Source organism: Drosophila subobscura, chromosome J (assembly GCF_008121235.1).
Source record: "Drosophila subobscura isolate 14011-0131.10 chromosome J, UCBerk_Dsub_1.0, whole genome shotgun sequence".
NCBI classification, from domain to species: domain Eukaryota; kingdom Metazoa; phylum Arthropoda; class Insecta; order Diptera; family Drosophilidae; genus Drosophila; species Drosophila subobscura.
In genome coordinates this window covers 21,242,590-21,254,830 of record NC_048532.1, presented here as the reverse complement: position 1 = coordinate 21,254,830, position 12,241 = coordinate 21,242,590, and the positions used below count along the sequence as shown (strand labels likewise).

At 46.2% G+C, this 12,241-nt stretch overlaps 2 protein-coding genes across 2 annotated transcripts in view; both read right to left on the bottom strand.

The window, feature by feature from the left end:
* LOC117894579 overlaps window positions 1-12,241 on the bottom strand; it is a 92,799-nt gene that overhangs the window by 23,595 nt on the left and 56,963 nt on the right. The gene's annotated exons all lie outside the window — the stretch shown is intronic.
* On the bottom strand, window positions 332-1,163 carry LOC117894594 (serine protease 1-like). The gene has a single exon (XM_034801744.1). It carries the CDS (start codon window positions 1,133-1,135, stop codon window positions 347-349), a length of 789 nt encoding a protein of 262 aa, XP_034657635.1. The 5' UTR covers window positions 1,136-1,163; the 3' UTR covers window positions 332-346.

Sequence of the window (12,241 nt, the reverse complement as noted above, 5' to 3'; positions counted from 1 at the left end):
AGGCCACTTGAAAACTGTGTACCCCCTGCCACTGCCCAGTCCCCCCACACCCACATACACGACGGAGACGGAGACCCCAACTACACCTCCAACTCCAGCTCCATCCGTGCCCACATTATGCACTTTTCGTCATTCTCAACAAGGGGCGCTGATTGACAGCCGCATTGCGGCAGAGGGTGCACACGAAATGAAGACACTGCCACACAGACCTTCGAGCTGCAGTCGAAGAAAAGTTGCCACAGATAAGGCGAAATCATCGTATTTCACTTGATAATATTCTAAAGTATATTTTCTGTGACTTTCCTTGATTTAAATGATTCTAAATCGTTGGGAAATTGCATTGAAATTATTGTAAATTTTTAGCACCCACACCAGAGACATGTCGAATCCAGGCCACGTATTTGGAAACATCCATAAATCCCAATGGGCCACCTTCTTCACATCCCGACAGCGATCCAAATGAGACGACTCCAATTAGTTCTTTCTTTTTGTTGTGCACCAGCGGTCCACCAGAGTCTCCGCCGCACACAGACTGTTCACTGTCAGATCGAGCACACAGAACTCCCCTCATGTCCTTGCCGTAACGATATCGGCACTCGGATTGATCGACGACCTGCAGCGAGGCCCAAAACAAACGAACTGATCCATTTCCCCTGTCATGTAGATCACCCCAGCCGGCGACAGTGGCCCACTGACCCACGTAGTCATTGTGGCCATCTCTGGATTCGGTGGGCAGTGGAATGCTCTGAATGTGGACACTGAACTCCACGCGCTCTGTGCGAATCAGTGCAATATCGTTGAAGCCATTGTAGCGCGAATTGTACTGTGGATGTGGGAATACGTGATCTTTAACCAACAGCTTCATGGCTGGCTTGTCTCCTCTCCAGATATCGCCATAGTTGAGGCTCACCCACGTGGCATTTTCAGTGCAGTGCGCCGCCGTGAGTACCCAAGTGTTGGCAATAATACTGCCACCGCACCCCCTGGTATCGTTATTATTTTTGGAGACTTTGAGATGAACCACGTAAGGGAATTGCCTGTTCTTGGCCAGTTTTCCATTTACAATGCGCTGCACCACATTCTCCTCCCCAGCCACAAAGTGTGGAACCAACAGAAGACACAAAAATATTAACATTTTGAGATCGAAATGTACTTTGACTGAAGTTCAAGTGTGACTGCCTTATATACGGTTGTTTCTAATCAACTTTCAGCTATTTTTCCATTTTTAAAACTCACATTCCTTTGCTTAGGTTTCAATAATTAGGTCACCCATAAAGAAGATGGGCCAAAAGATAAGTCTGACAACTTTGTGTTGCTGGCAGTAGCTGGTGGAATGAACTCTCTCGTTTCCCGTTCATTAATTTGGAAACCCTTTCTGCTTATTGAAGCGTTGTTTTTCTCTCAGATAATTTCTCTCAGTGCAGCCATATTTGAGCTATGCGCATTTTGCATAACTCTGCACCCTGGCCCGGGGGTTAAAACAGTTCCGACTGGGTAACCCGCTAATCCTCTGCGCCTGTCATAAACATTGACATTGATGTTGATGCCGATGACGATGATGACGCAGGGCGATGTTCGTAGCTGCTTTTGTGCCACTGACAACTGACAACTGACAAGTGGGCGTGGTGGCAGTGGCAGTGGAAGCGGCGGTAGTGGTGCTACTGTTCCTGCCCAAGTATCCGCATATCCGTGTAGCCGAGTACCCGACTAACCCCCTGCCACGTTTCGCTACGCTCCACAAATTGTGGCATCGTTGGACGGACTCATTCCGGCGTATGCCCTTTAACGATTGTATTCGTCATTCGAGCAGACAGACAGGACGCTTGACATTCATTTGAAACGTTCCATGAGCCCAGCAGAAACCATGGAAAAAAAGGGATACACTCGCCCCCGCCCAAAAACGGGGTGCAGCAGTACACAGAGTGATCTCCCAGTGGCAACCACAGTGCGGCACAGCGGACGCAGAGGCGGCATCCAGCCGGGCGCATGTCAATCATTAAACTGTCATTTTCACTCGATTTAACTAGCATTAAAAATCGTCCACAATTGCCGGGATTTATGCATTGTGCGTAAACTGTCATAAATTCCCAACGAGTGCTGAAGCAGAGCTGTCCATGCCCTCTGAGGAGTCCGCACCACAGAATCCCCCGTTAAGCTGCCCTAATTTTTTATGGTCTGCAAACTAATTTTTATTCATTTGCCACAGCCACCCAAAACTAAGCGCGCAAATTTATTTTCATACGCACCAAAGAACCACAGAAAATGGAACCCCAAAGGCCCAAAACCAAAAATAGAATGAAGATGGAAAAGCTGCAGAAATTTAACTGAGAAATCTTTAATTTTCATCTGGGGCCAATCTCTGCAGCCATTAACCAAACGAACGAAGCAAAATGGAAAATGGAAAATGGAAAACTGCTGACAGACAGGACAGCGCAGGACATTCGTCCCCTAGCAGTTCCGTTTCCGTTGCTTTATTCGTTGTGCCAAAAAATGAAAGAACAAAAATGTTGTATCTGAAAATTATGGAAATTTATTAATCACATAAATTTAAAGCATAATGTGCGTGAGTCCCCAACGCGGCTCGTTAATGGCTCCCAAAACGATGAAAGCCGCGAGACGCCAAAGGACGAGGCATAAACGAGGAGGAACGTTGTGAGACGCGTCTTAAGCCGCGTCACAACTCTTATACCCGGTACTCAGTACTACATCTGCACCTTAGCGGTTATTTGTCAAATTTTACATTTTCTCTTCATCTGTCATCTACATCAACAACACTACTCACGCCAACACGCTCCTTTAGCTCGCCACCCTCCCCTAGAGACACACACTGCAGAGTCAGGGCAGAGGCAGCGGCAGAGTCGTGGCAGAGGATGAGTCAGAGACGCGTCAGGGGAAGAGGCCTCTGCCACTGCGCGAAGCAGAGTGTGAATGAGAGAATGTGTAAAAGCAACAAAAGCTGCTGGACAGGGTGGGTTTAGCCACTGCAACTTAATTTCTTCATTGTGGCCATAATAATGATCCAATCGGATCCCAATTTGGTGATCAGATAGATATGGTCATTCCCTACGGAATGGCGTTTTTAGTTTTCTTTTATCTTTAAAATTGTAGATTTGGGAGGTTTTCGCCCTTTTGCGGGGGCGGAAGAGGGCGTGGCTCATTTTTGAAATACACTTGTAACAGTGTGAGCATACAGAAGTCTGGATGCAAAATTTGGTGGCTCTAGCTTTTATGGTCTCTGAGATCCAGGCGCTCAACAAGACGGACGGACAGACGGACAGACGGACGGACAGACAGACATGGCTCAATCGACTCGGCTATTGATGCTGATCAAGAATATATATACTTTATGGGGTCGGAGACGTTTCCTTCTGTGCGTTACATACATTCACTTTGTGCACAAATACAATATACCCTATTTACTCTTCGAGTACCGGGTATAAAAATGCGTTAGGGGCAAGAAGGGAAACTTCTTCTAGGCGAGGCTGGCTCTGGGAGGGGGAGACTTAAACAAACTTTGTGCTGTGGTTGCGGCTCCAAAATAGAGCTGGCAGCAGCAAGGTGGGGCAGCCAGGATCTGCTGATGTGTAAGCAAATATTTTGCTCAAATTGTGGGAAAGTGATTTATCCAGCAGGGAGGGAGGGGAGATGCAATCAGCAAAGAGGGGGAGAGAGAGAGTGGAGTGAGGCAATTGCTGGTGTTGGTTAATTTACCTGCACGCCCCTTGCCCTTAGGGAAGTAATTCTTTTGGAGTGGAAATCTAGGAAGTTGTGCGGATAAGCCATCTAGATTAGGTGCAATACTTTCTCTATGAAATTATCGGAATGGTTAAAGCAAACTCCAAACAAATCCCCCAAAAACAAAGTGCCAACATGTGTTGCACTTAACCCCCACGGGGAAAAGTTACCTCTCCCCTGCACCAAACACATGCAACACACGCGTCCCCACTAAGCCCTTTGACAGCGCTCCTCCACACAGCTCCTCTCCTCCTACAGGGAAAATTCGCCAAACAGCACGTGTACGTGTACGTAAACGGATGAGGGAGTACGAGCACGAGCACAGGGGGGAGTATTGGGTAGGGAGCAGGGTGTGGATTGGATAAGAGGCGAGGGGTGGAGCTGCGATGGTGCTGCGGTAGTGCTGACATTTAAAGTAGCTGCCAGCTATTGAAGTGACAAAACTAAAGATAAGACTCAATCACGTGTAGCTGACACTGACAATCGCTGCAGACGGGGGGGAAAAGGCGAAAGGAAAACTCACCAGCAACAAAAACGAAAATCAATTTCCCCCGTTTTAACTGAATACTGTGTGGTGATGGGGGAGAGGCAGGGACAGTGGCATGCCCTGCAAGCAGTTGCTTTGAATTTCATATGGCGACAACATTAGTGGCAGGCAGACGGGATAGGGCAGGGGGATGGGCTATAGCGAATGAAGAGTGACATGCAGAGACAAGCTGTGTGGCACGGGGCACATGGGGCCCAGGACAAAGAAGGTGTCACTAACAGGAACAGGATAAATGTGCAAAACAGCAACAGACAGGAAAAAGAGCTGTCAGGCCAAGAAGGAACCAGAAAAGGAATATGCAAAAAGTGCCAAGTCGAGGCCAGAGATACACTTGAAGCTTGGCTACTCCCAAACTGCGTTCGAAAGTGCTGCTCCAAGCTGCAATACCCCGAGGAAGCATATAAAAATCCATGGCGAGTGGGTGCTGGCGTCGTAGCAGTAGCCAGGACAGCTTTTGGGTTGTGTTTGGCTTGTTTATCATGTCAGTTGTACGCTCCCAGAATTGGCAGCGTTAAGCAGGCACATCACTTTGTATGCAGGCAAAGCGAGAAGAGAGAGAGAGAGAGAGACCCGTAGGGTGGCCGTGTAGAACTCAGCTGTCGCCATCAAGATAATACAACTTGCAACTGCAGCCTGCATCTCCCTCCTGACCAGCTACAGTTGCATCTACATCTCGAGTTCGCTCTGCTTCCGCTCAACGATTTTATTTGCCCAACTTGTGTAAATGTTAACGCAGCAGAAGGAACAGCAGGAGCAGCCTCAGCACCCGCTTCAAACTACTCCTACGGTTCTGGCTGCGTCTCCGTCGACGTATCCGTATCCGTTGCAAGCAAATAAACAAGCCCGACACAACGAAACGAAACGAAACCAAACAGAAACTAAACCCAAACCAAACCAAACTCAGAAGTAGCCAAACCACAAATAGATCTTACAGTTGCCACGATAAGCTTCAGTTACCCAGCGGACAGTGGTTGGAATGCCATGGAAAGTGCAGCTAAAATCTGCCTTAGGGAAAGCTTTGAAATAACACATGACTGATACCAGTTCGTGGGACACTGTGCCTCAGAGTGCTACTTCCTTAAGATGCAGGCAGCTCAGTAGAAGCTCAGCTCACATTTTGTTACAGTGGCAGTGGCAGGCAAACATCACGTGTGCCTCTCTATCTATCTGTGTGTCTGTCTTTTTGTATGCCTGCTGTCTGCCTCTCTATTTGTTTGTGTGTGCAGGTGTAACTGTGTCTCTTTGGGCATGTGCTTGTCTATCTGTGTGTTGTCGCTGCAAAAACAATGCACTCGACGCCGACGACAGCACCAACATGCATAAAATACATTTTCATTCGCATTTTATTTGTTTTAAGCTGCGACTTTACACAAAGCCAACAAAGTGGCAGCCCGCCCCGCCATCTGTGTTTGTCCCCGTGTGTGCGAGTGTGTGTTTGCATGTGTGTGAGCCGGATATAGCCACGGATATCGAAAAGTTTTTCCTGGTAATCTCACTCTCCTCCATCGTACGAAAAAGTCATAAAAGTGTAGATGGTTTTTTGAAATGACAGCAGCTGAAAATTAAGTTCTTGACTTTTATGTTCGCCGCAAGTTCCGAATTATTGATATGCCACTGGATTAGTACCACAGAGAGAGAGAGAGAGAGAGAGAGATTCCTGGCTGAGATTTCCCCATCCTCATCCAGTGGGAGCTGGTTAAGGTGTGCGTTTTACGATGTGTAACAGAGAGCGCTGGGGGAAAGTAGTTGTCGTAAATGGATATTACTCCTTTGAGTGAGAGTTTCTCCCCGTCAAACACATTGTAATTCCATCATCGAATGCTGGCATAGGGGACGGCACCAACTGTAATTGGCTTTTGGTGCAGGCACCACAACATCATCATCATTCTGTCGCCGTTTTTGTAATCTCATCAGCATTCGGAATGAGTTTTGACTCGCACGGAACACAGAGCACAGCTCTCGTAATCACATTAAAAGTATGTCACACTTCAATTACTGTCAGCGACAAGTCCAAGTATTTTGTTATTAATTTTCAACCATTTGTTGCGCTCTCAAACGAGAAACTCAGCGACTGTTCTGTTTCAGTTCTTTTGGGATGAGATCTGCTCGGCGCAGACAGCTGCCAAACACATGCGAGCAAACGAACGTGTGCAAGTGTCGCCTGCCACACGTTTTGCATTAGGAATGCCTTCGCTTGGGCTCAGCTCAGCTCTCCTCTTCTCTTCCCTTTGCATGCCTTTGGGGTTTGGGTTGGGGAGGCGGCGCAACGTGAAAATTGTGAAAAGTCAGCATGTGGTTTGCGTCAGAGTGTCTGGCATGAAGTTTTCCATTCAGTTTACGGTTATGCCTTAGAGACCTCAAGCTGTGCGCCTGCGCCCAGAGCCACTGACGATTGTTGGCTGAAGGACGGAGCTAATTCATTTGTAAATGTCTTTGTGTTATGCGACACAAACATATGCTCATGGATTAGTGATGGTAGCGTGAAAACCGTAGATCAATTATAGCAGGAAATACTCAGGGGGAGAAGCAACATGGAATTAAGTTTCCGATTCGAGTTTGCAGAATTCTCGCACTTCTTGCTGTTGAAAATTAATGGAATGAACTGACAAGAATGTTTTAACTCTTCATTCTATATTCTATGTTCTCCACTTAAGATGTTTTTCATACTTAAGATTCTGTTCTTAATGTAAATTTCTTATATAGAGAGCCCTCTCCTTTGCTATTGCTTCTCATGTTGCACTTCTATCGTCACATCACTCTGTCTACCATCTCTAGTCGACGATTCGACACCATAAAGCCACAGGCGGTGGTACCTGGTGCCAGCAGGGAGGCGGAGCAGTGCCATATCTGACACTTTTTTCCGCTCGTTTTTATTTGGTTGAGGAGAGACTGTGGGTCGGTCGCGTGAATTCTGGGTAATTACAATTTATGGGTGACGCAGTTTCTCAAGCGATTCCCTCGCTGCTTCTCCTTCTCCTGTTTCGGCTGAGATGTCGATCCAATTCCATTTTCATTTCGAGTCCCATTTCCCACTTCCATTTCCATTTGTGTGGCTGAAGTGGCAGCGGCACCCGCAGTGCGTGTTTGTATTGCTTTTGAATTGAAACTCGATTGCGAAACAAAGGTCGAGCGGCGGAGAGGCTCTTCAGCATGGGCTACCCCTACTGCCTTCTATTCTGTTCCAGTTGCCTTCCACGAAGCAATAAGCAATAGTTTTGTTCAGTCCCACAAAGGCCAACAATGGCACTCGAGTGCACCTTGCCATTAGCCATGGGGTGGAAGACTCTAAAGGAAACTCTCTCTGAGACACGATGTCTGCGCCGTCTAATGGTTCCAGAGACATCATTAAATGTACTTCGTACTCCTACTTCACAGCTATGCCAACCCTCGCCCTCTAGGGCTCCCCCCTCCACCACCTTCTCCTTCATCTTTTTCGTTTGGTTACATCACCATGCTGGCAGTTGTCTAGAATTCCCAGGGCCATAAGCCGCACAAATAATTACAAAAAGAATAGGAACAAACTTCTCGCAATGTTTCCCAAAAAATTGGCTATGCATTTTATGGCGGGTGTTATGGTTCAGTAGATTGAATTATGTACACCCCTCTACAGCGCCCCTTTCTGCTACATAGATCCCCACCAGCTTTGCGTTGGGAATGCATTTCATATGCGGACGATGGGCGATACACAACTCAATTAAGTTTTCTGTCTGTCGTTCGTCGCTGGCAGGCGAAAAACTTAATTTAATGCTTAATTGCAGCATAAAGAGTGGGGCCAGCAGGGGCGGCGGGGTGGTTGCCCAGCAAACATGCGGGGGATTGGGAAATTCAATTTGAACCTCCGTTTGATCCTTGAAGCATATGTTGATGCTGTCCCCCCCGGCTGCCGCGCATCAATTGATAAGCAATTTTCCAATTCGCCTACAATTTTCATTTCCATTTAAATAGAAAAATCCCACGCAACACACACACAAATACACACACACACACAAATGTAAAGAGAAAGAAAGAAAAAGAATTTCGCACAAATGCCAAAATATGATGAAAGTCCGAGGGTGGGGGCGTTAACTCAAAAGTGGGCGTGTTCAGCTATGTGTGACGGTGGCGGAAGGGGCAGGGCAGGGGCAGAGGGTGCTGTAGCATAAAGCCAAATTCAATATAAAAATTCAAATCATTCAATTATCTGTGGCTCAACGCGGTGGCAGGGGCAGGGGTGGGATAAGAGGATGGGCAAAAGGCACAAAAAGTTGAATCAATTTGGCAATTGAATTTCATGGAAAAAGTCAGCAAAATGGGCAGAGCGGAAAGGGAGTGGGTAGGAGTAGCGAGGAGGAGCAGGGGAGCGAGCATATTCGACTTAAACAAGTAAAATAAATGGCATTTATCAGAAACAAATCAAATTTCCGCTTGTAATGTAAGCAAAGATACGAGAAACAGATACAGGCACAAAGGAGGAAACGCCACAACGAAGATTGGGTACTCTCAACAAGGAAAGGAAATGAAAGTGATTTAAGATAGTCGAAGCCTAAAAAGTTAGCCAACAACTAAAAGGATTTCCAGTTGTAGAAAAGTCTATAAATGGTAAAATATTTATTTCCTCAAATTTAACACAATTTCCGTTTACCCCAAAAATACATAAAGAATGTTATCATATTGATGACGTAAGCTGCATAGATTTTCAGCCTACAAATCCATTGCAAATCCCTTGTACACTTTTCGCAAAGTTTAAATTCTTTTTCCATTTTGTTTTTGGCAACTTTTTCAATAAATATTTGTTGTATATTTGCTGTAGTTAGATGTACTTCGCACTCGCAAACGTATCTCGTATCTTTTTTGGCAAATCAACTTCTCTTAGCTATTTCCAACATTTTTTCCATTTGCCCCAACCCCTGCCTGCACATTTCCCATTTCAATTTACAGCCATTAAATCACGGCAACAGCTACACGAATATACGAATTTATATACAGCTCTAGATACATGTATGTATGCCCTGCTAAACAATGCTCTAAATAAACAATAAAATGGATGGCATGGCATATAAAATGGGAAAATTGCATGCCATATCCCCATAGAGCGAGCGGAAAATCACGAAAAATCAACGCGAGTTTCAATTTCTTTCGGCCGGGGGTTTTTCCTCTTGGTTTTATTAGCCCTTTTGATACGTGTGCACGTATCCATGTATCCATGTATCCATGAGATACGCGATACCAATTTCAGTCTCTGGAGCATTGAATTACACGACAATGTACGGCGTTGTTCGACTTTTTCTTTCTTCTCTCTCTTGAGTTAATGAGTTCAATTCGCTTCGCTGACTTTTCCGTGTCGGAGTTTTGGGTTTCAACTGTTGCAGCAGCAGCAGCAGCTGCTTCAAGATCGGACCTAACGAGGCTCACGGCACGCCCACGGCGATGCGGTTTTTGGCCATTTGTTTATGCACTGAAGGAGGAAGGCAGGCGGGCACCCGTTGAGCAGGTCAATATTCTTCAGAAAAACCGCAATGTGTTCGTTCTGCCTCTTCTGTGTGCGTGTGATGCTACTGCTACTGTCTCTCAATCTGTGTACCAGTATCTGCATATGCCCATCTCTGCATGCGTCGTAGTTGCCGCGTATCTGGGGTCGCATCAGTGACAGGGCTGAGCCTCAGCTTAATGCGCTTGCATAAACAATGAGCGACAGTGGCTTCTGCTGCTACCTTCAACCTCATCCACATTCGGATACGCATCTGTAGCTGTTGCTGTTGCTGCTGCTGTATCCCGTATCTTGTAGTTACGAGCAAGTTCAGTCTGTAAGCGGATTTGCTGTAATGTCATTCAGTTTTCGCCTTTTCAGATGTTTACCGACCCTTCGTAAGTCTCCCCCATCCCATTGAGCGCTGTAAAGTAGGCACTGGCTAAACGCTCTCATAATTAGATGAGCAAAATATCCACAGAGTTGGATTTCAAACTAATGGACAAACAGACAGGCAGACAGACAGTTCAAAGGTTGCCCCTGGCAGTGGAGTGTAGTCAGAAATCAAAATACAATTTCATTAACTTTTAAAGCAATGCGAAATGTGAAACCTCATGGGGGGAGCAGCAGTATGAGGAGGAGTGGTAGCTGCTAGCTGGCTGGCATTTTCCCAGTGATGAAATTACAAGGAAAATCAAGTTGTCACGACAACCACCGAGCGACCGACAACAGCAGCGAACAAGTCACATATGGATACCCGTTGAGGATTGGCAAGTCAACCACCAGTTGAATGCCGAGTAAACAAGTCCTCACTGGAAGCGGAGCATGTCCCCCACCACCCACACCCACTCGGAATGTGGAATCCAACGCCTGCGCCCTGGTGGATGCCAAGTTTCGTGGCGAGGACGCCAAGTTTCGTGCGGCCAAAACACGACACAAAAATGCCAGAACATGAGGCCAGAACCAACAGTTCCTTGCGCGCTTTCAACTGCAAAGGTTGGCCCGAAAAAAGGCGCCTCGAATTGCCAGAGCCAGAGCCCAGAGACAGTTTGTCGTAAGGAAAACAATCGACGACGAGAAATCTGACGTGAAGTCCCAAACCCAAAGGCCAACAGCCAAGAGCCATAAAAACTTAACAAATCTGCCAGTTTAGCAGGAAAAAAAGGGACGGACGCGACGCTTAACTTTTAATGCCGCGACGGGGTAATTTTTATTGCCACGCTGCTGCTGCCGCGAATTGATAACAGTGATAACAAAGTAGCCAAAAAGGCGAGCAGTTGGCAAAAGTTTCACACTTTTCGTGCTAGTCCAGGGAGCCGAAACGGAACCCAAAATTCCAACTCAAACTCAAATCAAAGGGCGTAATCGTAAAACGTGGCCAAGTGTTGAAATTTATGAGTTCACAATCGTAATTGAATTTTATGCGAAAACTTGACGGTGGATTGTGGTACGGTCCTCTTGTCGCCGTCGCGCAATAAAAGAGAAAACAGAACACGAAACCTGCGAAAACCTACTAACGTTTATTGCCGCCAAAAATTGATCCAAAGGTGAGTTAAACGAGCAACAAATTTCATTGTTCACATTGTCGGTTTTATGGGGGCATAATATGCCATATTTTTTGGTAAATTTCGTTATGATTTTGTAGCCATTTGGGTACATGAAAGTATGGCATCATCCTGTCGTTTTTGTGTGTGTTCGCTCTCCCTTTGAGTCCTTAACAAACAGCGCTAAAAAAAAGGTCACTGGCCTTGACTTGAATGGGGCTGAGGGATCATGGCGGGATAGGCCTGTGCGCGGGGCGCGCTCTCATCTATATATAATTATTCAAACAGCGAATGCAGCTCCCCTGTAACGAGCACCACCTTTGGGCCTCCAAAGGTTTACTCTTTTTGTGCGGGGCACATCAAAATGCATCGCAAACTTTTGCCACGAAAGCTGTTGCAGTTTTTGGCTCGGTTAAAGTTGCCAGCGCGGGAGTTGCAGTTGTTGAGGGAGACTTCCTGCTAAGCTGTCAACATGTTTGGAGTGAAGTGCTACGCGTTACAGTTTTCTCAAGAGGAAGTTTAACTACTTGCAGAAGTGAAGAAGTGTTAAAAAGAGCAAAGGACTGCCGAGGATTCCAATCAGATTGTGAAAGTTTGAAGCGAAAACATTGCCTACTCTTAGACAGAAGCAATTTCAAACGGAGTACCGAGACAGATCTATAGATTTCTCACTCCAGAGAACGTTTCGGATTTCATTTTGTGACATGTCATCGTTTTACTCCTACATTTTAATCCCTCGCCTTAAATGGCATTAATAAAAGTCCAACTAAAATTAATGAAACTAAACCCTTAAGCAAACTTTGACAAACGCTGGCTTAAGCGTAAATCTCTACCATAAAAACGATGCACTTGAATGCAGTCTTAAAATGAGATACACAACCGCAGGGGTTCCGCCTGTGCCCTGTGCCCTCTGCCCCTGCCCTCGTTTATCCTTGAAAATCGTCGCCAAGGAAATGTCAAGCGCGGTTT